Genomic DNA, 24,010 nt, shown 5'->3' with positions numbered 1-24,010 from the left:
CCGCGGTGACCACGACCCTCCAGTTCTGTCGCTCCAACTGGGAGACAGGGTCTGGGGTTGGAGCCCACAAGACTCAAACAGAAATCACCATTGTTGCCTCAGCGAGACACACAGACAGACCAATTCACAGGAACAAGTTGTATTGGGTTTCCGGGGGGAATGTTGTTTATCCACTTCATCATCATTGTTGTGTTTGTCTTTTGCTGTTTCTTTGATAGCTTTGGGAATGACGCCACTTTTGCCCTGACCTGAAATCTCCAATGCAAAGAGCTATCACTGGAGCTGTTGTCTAAAACATTGACACTGAAATAAACAGAAGATACTGGAAGTGAGCTTTAGAGTGATCATCATGCTAAGGCCTAATTTTTTGGTAGTCACCATAATTTGAGGAATTCCACTTGGTGAAATGTGTAAGTTGTTCGAACAACATGTATGAAAATGTTTTCTGTTGGCTGGGATTACACTGAAGTATTCCAAGGAACTAAATCCTCCCCTAAAGATGTCTTTCCTCCCAGACATAGTAACTGGATCCTCTGTTTAATAGTTTGCTCTAGCAGGGGGACTGACTGAGTGGTTTCCATTCCGTTGGGCTGTAACCGATTGTCCCAGTGACCACAACAAAGGATAAAAAAGGAAGGAGGGTGAGGGGATAGAGACTAACCCGGGGCTCAGTGTGGACTGGAGAATCCTGAGATCAATGACTCAATGGCTTCCAGAGTCTCCTCCAGCTTAACTGCATTTTAATCCTAACCTTATCTGTACGGCTGCATCCGCTCTATCCTCTCTACACAACCACAACAAGTCAAGGCTGTGTGATACATGTATAACATCATCATACACACAGGATATATTGTCTAACAACTAGTCTGGCTGTTCTAAATGTTACACTAATATGTGGGAATCAACAAAGCTTGATCTATTTAATTCATCTGGACATGACGGGAAACAGAATAAGACATCATCACAGTACCGACAATGTAGGCCACATGTCCATTAAACAGGCATTTTTCTGGTTGGACCTTGTGTTCATCTGGGTGACCATGAAGACGACAGACAAATAGTGCATAGAGTCAGTATAGTTTGATGGCATTACCTTTATAGACTTGCTCTACAGGCATCCATACTGTAGCGAGTAACCATTAACCAAGCTTACGCTGTGTGACCTACACAAATACGACGGACAGTTTGATGGATTTTTCCAACCCTTGTGAAGTTACAAAGACCAAAAACACCCCGTTGAAAAACAAAATCTGACATATTAATTATCATTGGCAATTGTGTGCTGCTTTTAGTCACACAGAAAAGCTCCATGCCAATGTGCCAGACTCAAAAGGCCCTCCATTTATTAATATCACAGATGACCTTTGTCTCATTGCGGTTCCTGGAACCCCTAAGAGCAAAACGGAGCATTGAGCAGACACAGATACAATGATGTTGAAAGGAGAGCAGGCAAACACATTTTGACTGTCACCAAATTAAAAATGTGCCTTTTGACGCCTTAAGTCCTTTCCCCCATGATGATGGCTCTGAACAATTGGATAATTAATTCCCTGAATCTCTGTTCTTAAAATATGAGTGCATACAGAGACAGCGGTTTGGGAACAATGACATACAGATGTGCACTGGAAGGTTGAGCTTTGCCATTACAAACCCATAAATAGCATTTATATCAAAAAGACATTTTTTCTCATGGAACTCAAGCAAAAACATTTGTCAATTTTACATTATTTCGCAGCAGCTAAGTCAGTCTTCTCTTCCCTTGTCAAACTAGGATTTGTTCAGAATAACAGCATGTTCCATTTTGTAATATTTAATTCTGTTCAACACATTTGTGACATGATAGTGGCAGTTCCAAGTTTTTTTCAATTTTGTATGTAAGGTGTCACACATTTCATCTCTGCAAATAGAAACTCCGTAGTTAAAACTTGATTCTTTAACACTTTCTTTTGAATGATTCTGTGATGAAAAACTGGGTGTGATTCTGACCACTGCAAGTGCTGAGTCTAAGCGTCAAACTCAAAGGGCAAGTGCAAAGTAAGTTCCCGATGATTACACACATGACACCTCATATCAAAGTACGTAATAGTTTCCCTTAACAAAATGCCAAAATACGCTGTCAACTCCCTGTGTTTCCAGAGTAAATCCCCTCTCCTGATTTTTTTTCCCTATCTGGTCACTGCTCCGAGGCCCAGAGGCATCTGAGACGGTGCGAAGTGTCCACTGAGGGGTGACAGTTGGGTGTATGTGCTCAGCCACAGACAAAACAACACTCTGGCAGACACAGTAAACTCCCAGCTCATTTTCACGTACAATGAGAGCTCAAACATTTGAGGTCTGAAGGCCGCTTATGTCAGCTCGGCTTTGTGCAGACGGACTGTGACATCATGGTCACTGTCAGATTATATAGCTATAGTCCTCAAAGGCCAAGCCTCACAACTGGACTAGTGTTTCAAAGTGCAGACAGCTAATGACGTAGGTTTGATACGAAACTAGCACACTTTTCAAATCCTTCTTTTGGTACTGTATTGGTTGCGACAATCCGGAGAATACAAGCCTCTCATGGCAATAAATGGATGTTATTTTTCTGAAAACACAAAGGCTTCTGATTTTAAGAAAATGCATTTGAACTGTCGTTCGTTATTTACTCCTCGCAAATAGTGTGTCATAGTTTCCTCAATAAACAATGGGCTTTTTATCCTTATAAAGAACACATTTGTTTTCAATGTTGCAACCAGCAATAAAAGTTGACCAAATATGTAATAAATAAATGCCAAGTTAAAATCACCCATTTCATCAAATATGAAAAAATGTCTTTGCAGTCTAAGGTCTAGACTATTTTAGGTAGCCATCACACCGTGGTTGTATGTGGTTGAATTTGTTTCCCCTCCTTCCCTATGATATGCATCCACTTAAGCACTATGGACGTCACAGTGTGTTCCGAGCTGCTTGTAACAACAGAGAGACTGCACACTGAATTTTCATGAGTACAGCCTCAGTCTATATTCCCTAATGTGATTGATCCACTGTGTACTCTGGCAACAGTCGGAGTTCAGTAGTGGTTGTAAATGGTTCCGTTTAAAATCTGTAAGTTATGGAGGGGCACACTTGTTTTTCTTTGGGTCAAGGTGGAGCCTCTGTATAATTGGTGGACTGTCTATCACGGTAAACCTCAAAAGATTTAATTGATTTAAGGGGAATCCCGTATCGCACAGACTATGTAGAATGTGTAATGAAATATGTGAAGCCAATCATTTATGATCCTATTTTAGGTGAAGGTCCCAGCAGACTTTTCCGTAACACTCACATTAGGCTCCCACAGTGTTTTTGTGCAATCCAACACTTTGTTACTGTAGGCTAAGTCAGAATCATAATGGTGTTCTAGGTCCCTGTGGAAGGTATTTTAAAATGATGGGCATAAATTTCAGTAAGGTCAGATTTTATTACAAAGTTTGTTCTACTGGATTGAAGGCCGTATTAATGAGGGTTTTTTATGTTGTTTTATTTTTATTTTTTTTGCAGGAGGGCAAAAACATTGGTCTTTGTTTGGCTCTTTCTGCCAGTGTAATGTGAGGTGATGATAGTAGTTCAGGGATCATTGTTAAAACTCTCTGGCTGTGCACTGTTGTGTTGTATGTGTCTGCCATCTATTGGACTTACAAGAAACACCACTTGGCAAATTCATGTGAAATAGCTTTTAAACGGACTTATCAGTAGAGATAGGTAACGGTAATTTGTTTTTAGGCTGCTGAGATTTATAGCACCACAGATAACACATGACACGGGTTTGCAATAAATGAACATCAAGATAAAGAAGTATCATCTTCTCACATTTAGTACGTATAAATTATCCTATTATCTCTGTAAACATAAAATGTTTTACAAAGATGGAAATCTAAGAGAGAGGGGAGCAAAATCATAGTAAGTTGGTAGTGCCCATCTAAAAGAAACATTTTTGTGTTTATGGCAATGAGGAACAGTGGTTTGTAAAATAGAGGAAAAAAATAAATACCCCCAAATGTATTAAAAGAACTCACTTATATCCTATAACATGTGTTGCGGTGGGAACCGGGGTAGGACGCCAGGAAAAAGAGGGAGTGGGTGAGTGCAGGAGTCGGCCGAGCACGTGCCTCCTGAGGTCCTCTGGTCTCTGTCTGGGATCAGCCCGCCTCACCAGCCCCTGGGCCAGACTCCCATCAGCCCCATACCCTGTCTGCTCTGGGCCAGACACCACCATGACCACTTGTATTGAGAGGCCTGACCACCATTGTGCCACAGTAGAGTACACAAACAAACAGTGCAGACACACACCGGTCTGCTCCCCTGCCATTACGTCGACTCATCAAGCCCACTCGGTTTAGTCATACCATAAGCTTCCAGTGCAAGCAGCTCCCTCTTGGCTTTGGATGGAGAATCTGGCACAAGATATTTGCTCATTTGTCCCCACACATGTATGTGGTTTGGTAACGCTGCTAGGGACTGCTGCCCCAGTCTTTCTTACTGTGAAGCTTCAGAGCCAGCCAGGCCTTTCCTGGGTAATATCCTCCCACACAGTCTGACTATACGGCTTTCTGTTGTTCATATTCAGCTGTTTACGTCCTTACAGTGTGTTTTCTGTGGATTTTGGTATGCAGTATGGACGAGCCAAATATGTGGGCAATGCTTCATCTTGCAAACTACTCATGGTCACTTTCAAGTGTTTCTGCAACCATGACTGAAATGGACACTGTCTGTCATCTGACAAACTGGCAACACTGGATTTGTGTTATTATAGACAAAGTGCTGATTTTGGATTCCTCTAACTTGTAGGAAGAGAACTTATTTTAATTCTGCTCTGTGCAGACAGCTTTTTGGGCAATTGTACCTTTGTTTTTGTTGCCTAAAAACTAAAAAATTGACACTTTCCTTTCTTCTAATTAGAAACGGATAGATACCAAATGTCAATGCAAATGTTTATGTCCTTGTGGATAAAAAAAAAAAAAAAAAGAATTCCCAGTTATTCCTACCTCTTCTCCAAACCAGGCGATTCATTTTTTTCCCCCATACTATAAGTTAGGTAACTCACTCTTATATCATCATAAAGATGGAAAATTGCATAAGCAAACATGTATCAAACATTGGCTGAAAGCATGGTTTTAGGGCTGTGGAGTACACACGCTCACACACACACAAATGCACACACAAACACACTGCATTTCTTCGCTCTTTTCATGTCGACCACAAGGTTGACCTGCTGGCCTCTATTTCCTCTGAAGAGGATATCCCCCTTCAGTAGAGCCTTAAAATCCATCACAGCAGACGACTTGAGATCCTGATGTATGCGCCCCCTCCTCTATTGTCTTTGAAGCGTTGGGAGGCTTTGGCTGGGCCTGACCACAGTGATGATTGCAGTCTGATAGTCAGGCAGCTACTAAGATGTTCCCAGCTCAATCTCTGTCTGATGTCCCCCCCATGCTTGATGGAGAGAGAGGTTCTGGTTCACTGATAAATGTAATTAGGAATGCGGCCCATAGTCTTTAATTTCTGCTGTCACCTTGTTTTCCTCAGCAGTTACTCTACCAAGGAGGATTTTCTGAAAGTCCTACCTCCCCCATCCTCCAAACTGGCAAAAAAATACCATGCACACGCACAAGAGTATCTTGACTAGAAGCTCATGTACATTTAACTCATCTGAGGGCATTTGGAGGACAAGCTGTTAGTTTATGTCTTAACCACCCCTCGACAGATTTGCATTGGGTGCAAAAATAAACAGAATGTTCCAAATGTCACCTCGGTAACTGACGTTCCACAGACCACCGTGAACAAAAGTAGCTCAGATAGTTCTATTCATACGTCTCTGTTTGTTCTCTAATATTGACAGGTCTGACTTATCAAAATCAAGTTTTCTGTTATGGCTTCATTCAGGATGTTGCATAAGACACCGTGTTTTCATGGTACACCGAGTGAAATGACACAGCATTATTAACGAGATTCAAAAATATGCTTCACACGTTTACATATTAAAGGTCAAACTTTGGGTTAGCGTACTAGATACTCAGTAGCTGCAGCAAATTGAGATTGAGATGTTTACAAATGATCACTATTTAGCATAATTCCTTGTCGATGTAGTGCCACATGACTGCAAACTGGTTATGTCCCTATGCACACTGGCATGAAGTCATAGAAACCTAAAGGTCAGTACATTTTAGGGGGATTTTTGAGGGCATTTTTACAATATCTTTGAATTCAGGAAATATTTTTTGGCTTATTTATCTACTCAGGAATTTGTGCAACTTGTGCAAAGTCATTACATATTCAATACTGTAAATACAGTATAGTGTATATACATATACCATTTACTTTTTTTTTTAAACAACATAAACTTGGAACATTATATCACATCAGGGAGAAGAACTAAGCACATAGAAGTATAGCAATAATAATGAAAGAGCCTATTTAGCCAGATGAAGGTTAAACTACGTCAAGTACATATTTAATTAACATGCGTACCTAAGGACCATCAGCAGGCAAGGATGAGGAGAAATAATACGACTGAATGGGAACTTGAATTGTGGCATGAGGAGAACCTGTGAAAAACTACAGTGAGAAATGCAATCCATCTCAATAAAATGAGCATTGCACATAACTGTGGTTTTCTTTACAGATATACCAGCTGTCTTGTCTCTTCACCTGCAGCACGCTCAGTCCCGAGGCATAGCATCAAGCCTGCTGCTGCTGCTGCTGGAAAACCAATGACAGTAAACTCATAACTGAAGGTAAATGGGTAAATTAGGAAATGTAGATGTTGTTCTTTTTAAATATTACTGGAAAGAAATACAAAAAAAACTAATACTGTAACTAAAATAGTGTTTATTCCATAGAAAAAAAACCTCATCCAATGCACACAGTAAGAAAGGAAAAGTGGATGTTACAAAAACAAAGGCTTATACTGTATGCCATGAAAAGAATATTATTGAATTTAATCACCATACCCTTTAACAACCTCTCAAAATGCATGCACATTCAATTTAATAAAGGTCTTGATGACTGTTAATAACATAAAGTTTCTCCATATCTGTGCACTTGAGGCTGAGCTTGTCATCGAAACAAAGCGTAATGCTCTTACCAGAAGCAGCCAGTAACCTTTCATCTCAGCAACCGTCAAACGTTATAACATTGTCGGAACATAAAGAGAAAACCTTGACACTGATTTATGCATTGATATAACAAAACCAATGTGTACAGTGTTGACAGTGAATGTCTTAATACATGTGGTAAAATGTGGTGCTCGGACTCTCAGAACCAATACTCCGACACAAACATGTGAACGTTGATGATGTTCTGGCCAGAGTCGCCTTGACCTGTCAGGTTGCGCATGGACAGTTTCAGTATTGTCGTCATTGGACCAATCAGAGGCTTCACCTGGCGAACAACACCTGAAGGAGACAAAAAAAAAAAATGGTAATACTGGTGACAATACGTACCGTAAATACGTGTATAGATTCATGCACTACTAAGCAAAAACTTTCTACTTTGTATCATGACATATCTAGCTCATCTGAAATCAGTTCTTGCAATAGTCTTGTTTTTACCGCAGTTTTGGACTATTAGTCTGTTATTTTTCAGCTATTTGGTCATCTAATTGTAGCAAAAAAGCAGTCAAACTGGGTAAAGAAATGACAGCGCATGTGAACGGTTGGGACGCAAATTTTTCTAATATATAATTTTTTTTGGATTTTGTCGGCAGCATAATGGTTGGTGAACAAAAATAGCAGCAATTAGTTGGTATTATAGCTTTCATTAACGATAATTCTGTCTTTGTGCAGGCTGATTATATTTTCAGAGCTTTTATTTCAGTGTCACTTTTTGGTTTTAATTGGCAACCAAAATATTGTATGCTTTCTCACTTATCTTTAGTGGTGTCTAGCAAAGCAGATAGTTTTGGTTTTTAGTGCTGAGAGTGAAGATTTCTGCTGCCACCCCAATACAATTGAGGACAGCGGAATTTAGCTTGCGGTGTTCAGTGCAAAAAAATTACATTTGTCTTTTAGCAATAAAGCAAAAGATTTTTCAAAAAACAGTGTGCTAGTCGCAGGCTTTCTCAACCAGACATTCCTGTCTTTCATTGACATGTCTGACAATTCTGTCAATTTTATACACATCCTTCAGTTTTATACAATGCAGCTGTCACCATATGTTGCACAACAGCTTGTGCTTTGCATTTATAGCATATTTTTTTCTTTAAAGTGTAATTTCCTCTGATTACAATGATCGAACGCACAGCATACTGTGGATAAGCACAACCAGAGTGGCTGCAGATGTGATGTTAAGTTGTGGATAATCTATAGACATCGCTGTCAGCAGTTTTCTTTCAGTAGAAAATAGCTCCAATGAATGTTGATTGTTTACAACGACCAGGCTCTTAGGACAATGATCTTGGCGATTTTGACCTCATAGCAAAGAGGCCAGTCAACCATGTTCTATCCAGGTGATCTGATTTTCTCCAACAGTCCAAAGACATCATGAGTGATAGGCTAATTGATGATTCTAAATTGGTGTGAATGAGAGCCTGAGTGGTTGTCTGTCTCTCTGTGTTAGCCCTGTGATTGACCATGCGACACATCCTGCTTGTATCCCACCTCTTATCCAATGTTAGCTGGGATATGCTCCAGCCACACACCCCCGTGCCACCCTATTAAAGACAAGTGTGTACAGCTAGTGGTATGGTATAGCGTTCCTTATGAGGCCTGGGGATTCACAGGGTCTAAAAGCACCAGTTTTGGACTTACCACAAAGGCTGTTGGTGTGTGATTGTATCAAGTGGTACATTTAAATGAGTGCTCTAATAAAGTGTGGTGTTAATGAGCTAAAAGACTGTCCATGATAAACTTTATAAAACAAGAGACATGCTCATGCCGTAGTAAAACAGATGGAAGAATAAACATACTGCAACAGAGCATTACTGAATTCCCATGGAATTCACTGGGTGCTCCTTTTAAGTGAACATGCGATTAGAGGGGGGAAAAAAATGCCAGTGTTTATACAGGCTGTCAGCAGACCTTTCTCTGCAGAAGGCTGGTGACATTTCAGCTCTGGCCTGTTTGAACAGTTATCACCAGAGTGCAGTCAGGCAGCACAATCACTACACTGTCCTCCTATCACACCTTCTACCGCCTTCTTTCTTTTCCCCGTTTCCTTGTGTTTCTCTTATTCACAACTGGGTCGGTAAAGTGTTCAAGCTTTTAGCAGGATGACTCAAGAGTTTAACTCAGCGTGGATCAAAACGATGACAGATCGCTGCCTCGATCAGTCTGAATTATGAGGCTTCTTTCTGTGGTACTTGTAGCAAAGCAGTAAAAACCCATTTGGTTGTCATTCACTACAGGGCAAATGATGATCCATTATGTGCCATCCGCTGGGTCCTTTGGGACACTGGCATTGTATGATGGCAGATCCCCCCACCCACTCATTCTCCTTTTTTCCCTCCTCCCCTCTCCTCCCTTCCTGAGGGGGCCTGGTGTTTGTGGCACCATCACTGTGGCCCACAAGGGTAAATGAGTCCCATGTGTTTGATGGAGGGGAGCAGTCTCAGTCACGCGATACAGCCATGGAGGCATTCCTCCAGGAATCCATCTTTAACTCTGGGAGGGGCAAGCTATAGGAACTTGAACTGCTGTCTATCTTTCTCTCTGTCACTTTATTCTGCTCTCTCTTCCTTCTCCGAGTCGGATCTGTGGACACACGACGGATTCCAGAAGATTCTGGCGATAAGCACTTAAAGGAGTGTGGAATGGGGCCCACTTCTACCAGGGTTGCCCCCTTGTTTTGGTGTTTTGGGACTCTGTTGCGTAGTGACACTAGACAGAGGGGCGCGGGTCTGAGATTTTATTGTTTCCAAACCATCAGCGCCATCAGAAAGAGCTAACCTTTGCTTAAACCTAACAACAGCTGCAATATTAAGAAAATAACTGACATGGAAAAAGACATTGAATATTCAGTCTGAAAATTATTTTCAGACATAAGCCAATCGAGATGGCACGCAAGTCTGGGTTGACCAATGCAAACTCTAAGTGAGCTCCAAGGTTCATTATTTGTCCATGTACTTAAATCAAACAGTCAGTTCAAAAGCTTCTGTGCTGGGTTGAGCAAGCACACAATGAAGATGAGTAAGATATTATTATGAGCACAACATGGACCACCGCAAAGACAGATGGGTTTAAGTCCACACTGAGGCTTTTTTTAAAAATTGCAGTAAACAGCAAGCATAGCTTATATCTAATGAGGGCTAAACAGTTTATAATCAGGGTGAACTGAGGGTAAATTATCCTCTAAACTCCAGAAGAGTGCCGCTATGAATAGATGCTAAGCAATCTTGCCACCTAAATAAACAGCAAAAACACAGACACTTCACATCTAAACTGAAATTTATTGAGGGCATCTAAACAGGGCAATATGTGGAATGTGTCTGGGGCCTATTCTTGTATCGTAAATGTGTTTATGGTCTAATTAGTACATTCAGAGGGCACAAGTGTGCTTTTAAGCACGGAAGTTCTCTCATAGTGCCCAAAAGCTCCACCAAATCCCCAAATTTCCTCTAAGCTTGCTGTTGATCATTTGAAACCTTGCAAGTTCAGTTGTTCTCACCTCAAGACTATTGGGTGTGATAACAAACCAATGAGTGTATCTTAACCTCTAAGATGTATAACAATTACTGTAATCCTAAGAGCTTCAGGAGAAGGCAGCTAGAGAAGTCTGGGGAGCGATTTCAAGACTGAGTGCATCAATTATCAGGCACTTATAATGCAGTCTTGGGATCTCTCCCCAGAAAGTTGCACCACTATTAACAGTATTAACATCTTAAGTCATCTCTGATCTGGCGATTTCACAACTTTAGCAACCAATAAAGAGAAGTCCAGTTGCCTTCTACTGGAGCTGGATAACTGAGAATCTACACAGACACAATGACTGTAGTATTTTGTGGCATAAGTAAGAAACACCTCGTTTGTCTAAACCGTTTTTATTCAACTTCGAGTGTCTCTTTAACTTATTTATTTGCACAGCCTTGAGGACAAGAAAAGGGTTATTATGTTATTACGCTGTGGGCTTTTGCGCACAATTCTGCACGAAGAAGCTTGATACGAAAGTCATTTCACATGACCTCTTGGAAGCCTCTGTGAAATCCTAACATGATGACTCTGTGTTTCCGTAAGCTTCCCATCAAAAGCACAGTGGTATCCTCGATGAGGGGAAAGCATCAGCTAACAGCTGGGCCTCAACGTACTCACAGTGAACCTGAGGTGAAACCACAACCGCATACTCATCTTTAACATTTCATCCAGGCTATAAGGCAGGAAGCCAATGGCCACATAACAGGTTGACTTTGATTGGCTACCATACCACCTGAGATTCATATAAATAAACATGGGGAGGTTTTGAAAACCCTGCAGCTGACAATTTGCCCTGTGACTGGGCTGCAAGGTCATGTCATCTGAGGCCTGGCGTACTCAAGCAAGAGTTACAGTTGTAGCGCTGGAACGATTTGCGGTGTCTTTCCAATTCATTGAGGCATCTGCCACAGGGTGCAAAGGTGACCCCACGGGCTTACACAGCCACCATCAAACAAACAGCTGTACAATCTGTCCATTCTCCAAAACATTCCACCACACCATAAAGTAGCCCCTTAAGTAGAAAATAGCCTTGAATAAATGCATGCTAGTAGCAGAGACACTGCCACAAAACAAAGTGAAGCAAATGCCAGGAGGCATTTGTCATCCTTCATGGCCACGAGGTCTGCAATATTGAAGGGTTACATGTAAACAGTACAATTTCGGGGTTTTCTGGTTTCTACAACTCAGCGAGGAAGTGTATGACAAAATCCAAAATGAACGGGCTTAACACCAGAGACAAATGAAAAGTATGCATTGGCCTCACCACAGTATTGTATAATGACACGCTGGTTGTGGTGCTATGCATGCTCACAGCAGTGAAACCATTGGAAAGCATCCAGGTGGTGTACAAAGTTCCAGTATACAAAAAGGGTACTGGAGGGCATTCTGCAGCATCGTTACAGCTTTGACTGTGATACGTTCTTTCACTGATGTACATGTGCTGAAGTGCATCTAATACTGATGCACTAGTGAGTACTGTTGGCATAAATATAAACAGAACAAAGAGTGGTTTATTATTCAATAACTTCTTTTTTAACTGCCTGAAAGGTTTTCTCCAAAAAGGCCATAAAAGCTGAAAGGTATGCCAGAGAAATTGCTAACTAGCTCCCTTGTTACCCCATTAGTAAAACAACCAATTTCAGTCTTGATAACCCGTCAGTGTGGCTGAAATATAATCCTTTCAAACTGCCTGGCATAACAACATAACCGTCTGTATGAAGACAGAGTGTACGGGCCCCTCAGGGACCGGCTCTTGTGTTTACAACCTTGTCACTGGTACATGGATGGCCAGTCCGGTCAGGCTGGCCAAACACAGCTCTGACCACTCCAAAGAGGGGGTGGGATCCATGCACACCCCTGCTCTGAAAGGCCAGTGTATGTGGCTTGATATTTTAGGGTCAATTAACAGTGAGTCATCGTTACTGATTTCTCAAATGGCCCATGGGTCATTACTGGACAGTGACACTCACTGGGTAGTGACATCATTGAAAAGGAGCCTTAGGGAATTGGTTGGTTCTTTTCTTGGACTTTCTGTTTTAGTAGTTGTGGGCCCGAGCAGCTGAGATGACATAACATGCACCATTATCTTTACCACAACCTTTGCACTATATTACAAGTGACCTTTCAAAGCTAAGAGCCATAACTAAGAGGCATAAAATAGACTTGAATGTAGACTAAATGGAGAGGCAGTTGGACGGAAAAACTGCTTTGTTTGCATTTTAAATCAGGATTCTTTATTACGCTCTACTTCTGCTTTATAAATGGAGTAAATCATGGAGTAAATACAGCATGTTGATGAGCTTTTAAGATACTTTGCTATCTCTTTTGGCGTGTCACTTCATGAACGTGGAAAGAAACAGCATTCATTTTGTGAGCTGAACGATTAACTAAACAAAGCTAGGTTTTCTCAAAAACACTGCCTTAAAGCACGTATAAATAAAAAGTATAAATAAAATAGATCGCCAAACCACGGGAGATAAGTGCATCATGATGAATTATTAAGACAGTTTTATTGCAAGTAATATGTACTATATGTGTTCACACCAGTGTCTTACTGACTGTAGACGTGGTATGTCTCTGTGAGCATGACATGTCTGCATCGCTATCTCTTCATCAGTACATTTGTGGCGGACCACCCCAGGGGAGCGTTGTGTGTGTGACTGTGGTGCTGTTGGGTGGAGAAGACCCTGTTTTGATTAGCTGTACTAATCTCCAGACAGGGATTCCTCATGGGCTTGGCGCACTCTGGTGGGCCCGCTGCTGCCATGTCATGATTCATGCGGATGACAGCTACTCAAACTAGAGGAGCTAGTTGTCTGCTTATCTCCACGGCTGTCCTCAACTCCTCACCAGAGCAGCCGCAAGCCAGAGCCACAAGCTCCACTGGCTCAGAAGCAGTCATGTCTCACACAGTCGGCTCACATTCCACCAGCCACTGTGGATGGCTGCACTGACGACCATGACTACCTGCATGGAGACAAACTGTCCACTTCCTCTTCTTTTATTCATCTGCCTCGCTCGCTGCCAGCGGTGTGCTAGAGGCAGTGCAAAAGATATTTATTCTCTGGACTGCATAATAGACCGCAGAGGCATATTTCCACCTGTATTCGAAAAATGAATGGAATTTAGCTGTGCCGTCTTAGAATTGCAGGTTCACTAACGGACGGCTATGATTCATGAAGAGAAGGCATTATATTATCTGTTGCTGTCCACTAAGATAAACCTAAACACTACATAATAAAATCTGTTTTTCCTACTAAAAAAACAGCCATGATTAATGGGACAGTAAAATCCTTCCATGACAAACAATTAATCATGAAGAGGAGTCATTTGGGCACATCCAAGGGATGACTAAATGTGTGCTGTTTAATTCCACAGTTGTCTACTGATTTTACTGTACAGTGGATTTACACTGGTCAGGGAACTGGCTGAGTATAGTAAAAACACAAGTGACATAACTGTAAGAACAGTGTCTAGATGTATAGTTAATGGTGTTTAAATTGCTTTTGATACCACTGCATGGGAAAAAATGTTACGTCTTTTCTGCCATAGAAAAAAAGTCTGGCAACAACTACTTAACAATAACTAAAACAAAGCTGTAAAAATGTACTCATGCTCGTCAAGCTGACCTTGATATTTGAAGATAAAACAGCAAGACCAGCCGATGATGTATTTCACTGGGAGATAATCAAACAAGGGAGCCACCAGCATTTTCTCAGACACTCAGACTCAGCCCATGCTTCCAGCAGAGACCACAGAGTCAGTGTTTTGAAAGGGAGGACGCATCTGTCCACCTGCTGACTGCCAGAATCAATCATCCCATTATCAACCCTATTCAAACAACCTGTCCCTAATCAAAAGTGGATGGCTGCTTTGGCGTGAGTAATGCATTCCACCACTGTTTGTGTTTCCAAATATATGTATGATGTGTAACAAATGCTTCCTTTGTTGGAAAAGATGATAAATATCTCGTCGGCAGATCTCATGTGTGTCTACCTGAAGGGATTTTGTGTGGTCGCCGCCGTGCTACTGTGGTCGTCATGGGAATCGGTAAGTGTGTGATCAGTTCTGATCATGTTTTCCAAGTGCTGAGGGATGGTTGTGTTTGCACAGATGCGTAAGGCTGTCAGGGTTGTCATCCAGATGTGACAGCGCTGGTAAAGCCAGTGATGGATGACCGGGAACTAGGAAAGAGTGGTGTGGCTCTTACACTGTGGTGCACTGTAAGCCAGTACCGTGTGTGCACGTGCGTGTATGCGCATATGTCTGCGCATACACTGCATGCTTCTTTGTGTGCAGCTGATTTTTAAAACGGCGAGTATAAGTGAGTGGAACGGAAAAGAGCGTCAGCCAGTCAAACCTTTTAAAAATCACTTTTTCAAGTTAGCAACAGATTCTGAGGATCGCTAATTGCCTCTTTTGTCCCTTTCAATAACACTAAAAGTTGCCAAAAATAATGACCTAAGTTAGCTCGAGTTCACACACTTGTTCATTTGTGGAGCCTCAATGTCTGCTACTCTTCACATCCCACCAAGCTGTAATACCACTGTTGGAGACACTGGAGATACTGGAAACTAAGCTTCCTTAAGTGACACGTCAGCGAGCCTCATACAATGGTTACGCAACAGCAGCATCTGCGGGCCAAAGCACCAGCAGCACAACCCACTAAATAAAACCAAGAGGGCCTTCATCGCACCATGGATGCCACACTTCACAGTGAGTAGTCAGTGACCAAAGGCTCCAGTGCAAAGGGCCTCAATTTGGATATGTGATGGGCAACTGGTGATAACATGCAAGAGCTGCATCCAATAAGCATCCAATGGGTTTGGGAGAGAAACGGCTCCTCACAAACAGGCCTTTCATGTGGTCGTCAGTTTAAGTGCTCTAATGCTCGGCGAGACACTGAGGCCTAGCGTGGGGAAATGGAACAATACATTTAACCACATGAAGCACAGCGCCCAGGATTACTTCTGCACATATTTTCTCTCTCTCTCTCTTTCATTGAATTACAGTCTCTCACTTTGTCTTTCTCTCTCTGCAATTTTATTCTCTTTCTTCCCCTTGCACACACATATTTGCCCCTGCAAATGAGCACTGCTATAAACAGGGAATTTCTGCTAAATCCTCCTTTATACACATGCATACAGACGCACACACACAGTAGATGATATATTACAAAATAAGGCTTATCACTCATGCAGAATTACACCATTGTGCATTCCAACAAAAACATACCATTATAAGACAGTACAATATAATTATAAGTGCTTTTACTGTGATTTATGTGAATTATTGCTGGTGATAAAGATTTTTCTCCCATGTCTCTGTGTGAATCTGGGTGTGTTTGATAAGCACACATCTGTTTCTGCAAGTGTACAAAGAGAGGAACACTTGCGTGCGCCCACAATCCAGCCTTAACCAGTGACAGCCACACACTCTCCTCTCGCACTCCCTTTTCATTCTGTAAAGACAGATGTGCACAGTGACAGGCCATCCCTTCATCCATCACGAAGAGAAGGAGAAGAAACTGTCCTTCCACTACCACCCTGCCTGCATCTCCGCACACAACCAAAACAAAAACACCTAGGCAGGCCCAACAATGTGTCATCCTTTTGGGCTGAGTACACCCTCATCTTCTCGGGGCCAAGGCTCAGTTCAGCTCTCCTACAGGCACGCAGCAGCCTTGGGTCACCACCAGACTGAAGGATGGGAATGGCTCCCACCCAAACATGTGTTGTCGTTACACACCGCTGGAGATGGTATCTGCTGCGCCGACTTGAAGTAGCGCAGGGCTCTGTTTGCATGGTGGCAGTCGCCGAACAGGTAGTTATGACAGACTGCCTGTCAACCGCGATCGCTCATGCATACGTGCATATGAATACACAAGTGGAGATTTATACGCTCTATTCCTGTACATTCAAGACGCCATAACTTATTGTGGAAAGTAATGATCTTTGGGATAAGCACAGCCGCGGATAAGTGAATTAAATGGTACTTTGTTTAACCACAAGACTGTGAAAATTGATGCCAAATATTTGGTAAGACAGAAACAGGCCTTCGTCTGTCTCACAGAGCCACACAGAGGACAGCCCTCCAAAGACACAGACGCACCAGAGCCCCCATGAAGACGATGACAGCTACATGATGCCACCACGCTGCAGAGAGCCATAACAGGCTGTGTCAGATGTACTTATGTCAATGAGTCCAGACATTCCTTGTGGAATATTTTTGTGCTTTTTGTCCCTGTTCAATGCGCACATGTGATTTTAATTTGTAATAAAATAAATATCTATATTTCAAAATGAGAAATGAGGTCAGAAAAACCACCTCCTTTGTCAAAAAGAAAATACAATTTCCAGTCACAGACGCCGTAGGGTGGTACATGTTGCATGTTAAAGCTGCTATTGTCAAAATGAAGCAGATTGGTTTATCCGGACTTCACAATGAGTAAAACCCCTATACTCACCCACATACATTCCATGCTCTACTCGCTTGATGATGTCGAAGGCATTCTCCACGTTGCCCTCCAAGATGTCAAACTTGACGTCGTAACTGCCTAAGTGATAGGTCCCGTAAGCTGGCACCGTTGTTCTCAGGAAAACAATCTCTGTTGGAAGATAACAATTAGACACAAAAAGAAAGCTTTCGGAGCCTAAACCTTCATAAAGACACTGGGATTGCTTTGCTAAGTCTGTGCCAACTCTTGCTGCTCTTGTTTTTTTTTCTTGTTCTTTTCAATAGAAAGACAATAAAATGGGAGACGGAAGGGTCTGTGTTTATTGTACACTGAGAGGGTCACAGAAAGGTTGAGACTTTTCAGTACCTTTGGGCCTCAAATCCTTTACACCCCGACTTGGAGCTTATGAGAAATGACAAGAGCTTAACTCCCCATGACAGTGAGCATGAGTGTGTCTGAAACCTGCACTGCACGCCGGCCAATAGATGCTTGTCAGCTGTCACTGCCTGCAAATGATTACCGTGGTTACTTATGTTCAACTAGCATGGCACTTACTCGCCAGTGAGGGCCAGCCAAGCCAGGACTGCGAAGGAGAGACGGAATAGCTAATCTGGGTTTCAGAGGTAGTCATATAGATTCTGACAACAGCAGGGGAAATGCAGTTGATGGGAAGTCAAAGATGAAGGGGAGATAAAAGTTTAGCAAAAGAAAGAAAAAGCAGGGAACCACGATGACACTAAAAACCATGTTGTACAGTCTTAAAATTTATTGTTTCCAAGGACTTTAACAGAACATTTTGTCACAGAATAAAGCCTCCAATATGGGCCTTTGTGGCTTTGTGTAAACATATGCACACAAGAAATTTAAGAGGCACTTAAATGAGCAAAAAATGTCGAAGATTGATGTGTAAGGCAGTGTTCCAGTCACATAGTCTGATATTTTGGGAAAAATGTGCTTTCTTGCTGATAGCTGGAAAAGAATATTGGTACCATTTATATCTGTGCAGTTTTCTCCCCATGGAAGTTTCTTTGATGAAACATGAATGAATTGAATCGCTTTTTTTTGTACATTTTTGTCCAGCCATCTGGATTACAAAATGTTTCATGTGACCATTCAATGAGAAAAGTGACTTGTACCTACCTTCTGGCCTTGTGAACTCTCTGAAGGTGGGCAAGGAAATGAAGGTGTGGGATATTGAGTGCGTGGGGTCCAGAACACAGGCGATGTCAGTGGACTGACAGGACTTCATGCAGCGAATGGTGTCAGAGCGTTCAAGCCTCGCCACTCTAAAGAACAGAACAAACATACACACCCACACAAAAAAAAAAAGGAAAACACAAATACACACATGGCCTTTGACCTTTAGGCGCTGTCTATTTAAAGACTTCACAGTCAACCGCCTTTGGTTTGCAAAGTTCACAATAACAGGGCATCCTTGGGTGCAGCCCACTGCGTAATCAAGAACTCAGTGGGACAACTCCAAAGGCCGCTACACAAACAATATCTGAACAAGACAGCAGGGGTACTGGATATAGCACTCAACATCAAAAACAATCGAATTCTATGTGGTTTGGAAGAATAATAAACCAACAAGGGCCAAAGCTCATGCCGCAGCCAAACTTTGTAGCTTGTGGAGACTCGCGCTGCCATTGATGCTTTTCTGATGCACTATTTCAAGCTGTGTGGGAAATGAATTACTACACTCACAAAGAATGATCCACAACCTGCTCAGGAAAATATTTGGATTTGCTGAGCATCCCCGGCTTCACATCAGATAATCTCTTGAGGAGGATTTATGGGGCAAGGGAGTGTTCTAAAAGACTCCTAAATTGTGAGCAACATGACTAGACAGCTCCCCAGCCTCTCCCCAGGGCAGCTCTCATCCTATTATTTAGGGCTTTGTTTATTCCACAGACTAATCAGTGACAGGTCGGCGGGAATGGAGGGCCTCTGCTGGCTCCTAAAGCTAACGCCACCTGAAGCATCACTATTCACAACCTGTCTGCCACATAAGACTTTGAGAGAGGTTTCTAAGGCATTAACAACCCCATAAATCAAGAGTTTGTCTTTGAAGCGATGAGGAACTTGCGATCACAAGGGAACTTTTGAAACAAAATAAAAGCCTTGATTATGACATTCAAGATGTTAAACTCAAGCTCAGCCTCCACAAAGGAGACATGTCAGTACACGGTTATATTGGGTTATGAAAACATCCAAGTTGCCATGTATAAGTCCAGTTAATGTGCATGGCAGCCATATAGCCACATTGTGAGTCATGGGCTGTGGATCTCTGGCGCTCCTCAGGGGACCTATCTGCAGCAGCTCAAAGCCCAGGCCCGACTTGGGTTGCAGGACTCCTTTCATGGAGAGCGAGGAGAGAAGCCCCTGACAAAAAGTCAAGCCACCACTGGGTAGGGGCTTGTAATTAGCAATTAGCGGGTGGGTCCAAGTTTTGCTTTGGCCCAGGCCAAACCCACAAAATGTTCTCCTAGTTTATAATACCACGGCCTGAGCTGCAGAAAGACCCGAGCGGGGCTCTAGAGGACGAGGTGAAAGCTGTTGGGGTAGAGAGTAAATTTACGAGAAGATAATGACCCAGAGTGAACTGCCCCCTTACACACAGACAGGCACTTCAAAGCGGGGGCAGCATTTAAGGTAATTACAGCCGCGTGTGTCTTAGTGCATCTGCACCCAAAACGCTTCTAGATGTGTGTTTGGTGATCATCTGTGAATGTGTGCATCTGTACATGCAAACATGCTCGTGTATGCGTGTGTGCATGTCGTGCACGCGCCCATGAACATATGCATGTCTTCTTCATCTCCCCATGGCTCACGTGGCCCAGCCCAGGAGAAAAACCCCAATACTTTCAGACCAGAAAGAAAAACAGACTTTTTGGATGAAAGTCCTCTGGTCAAGCGTAGGGCCTTTTATTTTTTTGGTAATTATTATTTATAGTCGGCACATTGATAACGCCCCAACACAAACACTGCAGGGCATCATTCATTTTGTGCGCGGTGATGTTGCTGCACCACAAATTGTTCAGACCACCGGCCAGAGCCCAGAGCCCCATAACTCAATGTCAAAGGGGAGGAAAAAACTCCTGCGCGCCACTATGCTCTTATTTTAAGGATATCCCCACTAGGGACCAAGTGCATCCTTATTGGCCTGACAGCTCAGGACAGGAGGAACCTAGGACATCTGAATTTACAGTTATTATAAGCCACAGCCCTCGGGCAGCAGCCTCACAGCATGTCAAACTATTTATACTCTCTCCTGCTGGTGCACATTTCCCTCTCCTTTGCTACTGCATCCCATCGCGTGTCACTTACTCAGCCTTCATTTGGATTATCTGTCTGCTTTGGGGTTTACACCCGCAGTATGCAGTGGAAATCTGTGCATTTCACATTAAGCCCGAAATGTAATGGGAGCTAAAGAGATGTGCATGAAAATAACTGCCACAGAAAGATGTAGTTGCGGTGCACAGTAACTGACATTTAGGAAGCGGGAGTAACAATGCATTAGGCCCAATCTGGTTTATGACTGGAATTTGGACGTATGGAATTACTTTATTAGGTTTTTTAGGTATATGCACATATAGTGTATAATGTGACATATCATTGTTTTCTTAGCCATTCTAAAATAGAAGCCAGGTTTGCTCATGAATTTATCAACATCGTTGACACAGGAAATATTAAAATTCATCAGGAAACATTAATTGCCAATTACAACTAATGACATTATGAACTAATTTGGTTACTGTCTAGTGCTAGAATGTGTATTAACAGACCTGGAATCTAGATTATTGTCATCAAATGACCCTCTTCTCCATCAGACAACAGAATGTACTCCTAAATTCCAATATATTCATTACCAGAGATTTGCATCTATCACTGCATTTGCTTTTTTTACTGGAACTATTGGAAAAATAGTAATATGAAACTATGTGAGGGAAATTGTCATGCCTCCATCTGTGATTTGGCCTCACATTCCAACTGCTCCCTTTGCTGTATTTGATTAAACCCCACAATGCACCATTATCAAAAACTGGATTTGACTTGAACATGTGTTATTTCTATTTCAGTTTTAATAGAAAACTGTTCATCCAACATATAAACCATAAAATACTGCAAAACGTCAGACTTTATCATGCAACCATCATCAAATTACAATCAGTTGTAGGCAGACTGTGGGTTGTTACCATTTTATGATTTACCCTGACCTAGAACGCCACCTACAGTAACAGCTGTGACAATGCTTTACCTCCAAAAAAATAATAAAAATACATTCAGCTGGACCTAATTCATACTGCTGAATAATAATCCGTAAGCCTAGCGTTTTAGAAAAATGTTATGTGAAAGACCTAAAAGCTGTGCTTGTTTCCTCTGATTTTGTGTCTTACTTGTGTATTTTTTTCAAATTCAGTCTTTAAAAATGATGTGTCAAGTTTAACATGCATTTAGAGCCATACTTTAGTTCATTAAAACACTGATGTAGTCGAGTGAAGCCTGATCAGAAAAAGGGGGCAGCTGCTCTTAAAGCTCCAGACTCTCTGGAGACTCAATTATCATAATTTATATTCATTTTTACCTGCATATACTTATACAGTATGCTTAGCACTTGCTAATATATTACAGCATACAGCAGTTTATATTGCATCATTATGCTTTGCTACCAACATAACATATCTTGAATGCATTTTGTAATTTTTTGTTTCCTCCACCAGATTATGCAGTTTAAAATGACACATCCTTTTTAAGAGTGTGGTAACTCGCGTAACCCTACGTAACTCCTGTGTTTATTCTAGTAGGGGATTATAAGGTACTCTGGGCTCCTCCTGGGTAACAAACACCAGCACTTTAGCCAGGTATGTGGTGATTGAGCCATAGCGACGCAGCCTCAGCTCCAGGGCCAGATCAAAGTCCTGCGGCTTGCTGATGAGTTTCGCCACTGACATCACGCCACCGGTTGGCATCTGCTCGGTCTTGAAGAAACCGCCCTCGTTGCCAGACGTGATAGCAATCTGGATGTCGTCGCCGGGCACGGTGTGGGAGGGGCCCATGCGGAAGATGTTGGTGAAGACGGGGATGTTGGTGGGGAAGGTGAGGTAGTAGTAGGTTATTCTCAGGGGCATGGTCAGGCACTCGACAGACTCATTGCAAAGCAAGCGTTCGCATCGACTGCAAAGAGAGAAGAGTCAGGGCAGGGGCAGGGCAGGACAGGACAAGACAGAACAAAACAGGCAGAGAGAAAGAGAAAGAGAGACCGGGTGTGAATTTCATTTGCCGTGCATGGCATGCAGTGAAAGGAACGTCACTTTTTTTTTTAGCAGCCTATTGCCAGTTATGGTGCCCTCTGTGGGATCATGCAAGAAGTTCTGTCATTGATGCCTCCAAACAAGGGTGGGGGATACACAGTGTGTGCACCAAAACTGAAACTGAAAAAAATGTCCATATGCATTTCATCCTTAAAAAAATTAGAACATGCTACAGCCAAATCTATTATTTTCCAGCACTGAGAATACTGGACATGCAGGGCCTTGAATAACAGGCGTAAAAAGCCTAACTCAGAGCGCCTATTATGACAAATATTTAGAATTAACTAAAAGGAACATGGACTTTGCTCTGTGTTTGTGTGTATGAGGCCTTTAAATAATGTTGGTATATTTTGTTCTCGTAATATTCATGTCAGTTATGCTGTTCAGGAAAGTGTGTGAACAGCTCTGGTACTCACGTCTCTCCAACACGCCGGTAGTTGCTTGGACATTCAAAAGACAGACATCTGAATCCTCCTTGTACATTGAAGCAGCTCTGATTCTCTGTGCATGTGTGTCTTCCCGTCAAGCATTCATCAATATCTGAGAGAGATGAAGAGGATATAATTCATACTGAAGTTAACCCACTGTGAGTCTGCAACAAGCACATTTAACATCGTAATAAGGATGACTTACCCTGGCAGCTGCGTCCGTTTACTGCCAAGGTGTAGCCACTGGTCGGACAAGAACAGTGGAAGCTACCAGGGGTGTTGTGACAGCGATAGGAGCAGATATGGCCTCCAGTGGGGAGGGCACACTCATCGATATCTGGAGACAGATAGAAACAAGTCAAATCAGGGAGTAAATTTAAAAAAACACACACACACACACACACATATATTTTATTTACCCATAAACTGACATATTACAAATTAAGTATGTTTTGGCTCTAGAGGACCAGAGCACACAAACTCTCTTAATCTTTGGAATACACAAGTAAGAAGTACAATATTTTTCATCATAGTCACACATTCCTCCAAGTACCTGTTACAATGGTTCCATTTTACCTTCACAAGTCATGCCATCGATGTCACTGAGCTGGTAACCACGGCGACAGTAACACTGGTAGGAGCCATACACGTTGGCACACTCTTGACTACACGGGTTGCTCTCACACTCATTCAAATCTGCACAGAGAAAAGATGATTACAAAACATCATAAACATTATCTGATGACTTCACTGATGTTTACCCATGAATCACAGCATGAGTAAACTTGTATGCTTTAACCCCCTAGTTGGATTGAATGTGTACGGTTGCATGTTGAAAGACCACTAATTCTGTGATACAACACATGCCTCTGTCTTGTATAAAAGCAGATAACCACACAGGGTGTCTGACAAACATCAGCTCAGGACTACTGATGACTTTTAAAGTACTGTCTGGTCTGATAAAATACAGTTTCAGAACTCTAAAGTTGGACACTGATTGTCTGTCTGTCTTCATTTTGGCAATGCTGCTGGAAAGTGAAAACACCAGTGACAAAGATGGAAATAAATCTGGGCCTCTGCAGTCCTGTCAGTCAGCTGCAGTTGTAATCAAAGCCAAAAAGTTGTCCAACAAGGGTTTATATTGTTTCAGTCACTAGGAATACAGTC

At 42.2% G+C, this 24,010-nt stretch overlaps 1 protein-coding gene across 1 annotated transcript in view; it reads right to left on the bottom strand.

The window, feature by feature from the left end:
• Positions 1-6,826: 6,826 nt before the first annotated feature.
• fbln1 (fibulin 1) overlaps positions 6,827-24,010 on the bottom strand; it is a 34,519-nt gene continuing 17,335 nt past the window's right edge. Inside the window, exons 10-15 of the mRNA XM_008294558.1 lie at positions 23,420-23,551; positions 23,049-23,180; positions 22,832-22,955; positions 18,241-18,386; positions 17,110-17,250; positions 6,827-7,412 (exon numbers count right to left, since the gene is read on the bottom strand). Of these exons, the coding sequence (XP_008292780.1) occupies positions 7,273-7,412; positions 17,110-17,250; positions 18,241-18,386; positions 22,832-22,955; positions 23,049-23,180; positions 23,420-23,551 (815 nt within the window). The 3' untranslated portion in view covers positions 6,827-7,272. The remainder of the gene's footprint in view (positions 7,413-17,109; positions 17,251-18,240; positions 18,387-22,831; positions 22,956-23,048; positions 23,181-23,419; positions 23,552-24,010) is intronic.

Source organism: Stegastes partitus, unplaced genomic scaffold (genome assembly GCF_000690725.1).
Source record: "Stegastes partitus isolate 25-593 unplaced genomic scaffold, Stegastes_partitus-1.0.2 Scaffold971, whole genome shotgun sequence".
Taxonomy (NCBI): Eukaryota; Metazoa; Chordata; class Actinopteri; family Pomacentridae; genus Stegastes; species Stegastes partitus.
Note: the sequence above shows the minus strand (reverse complement) of the source record. Positions and strands in the feature narration are given on the sequence as shown.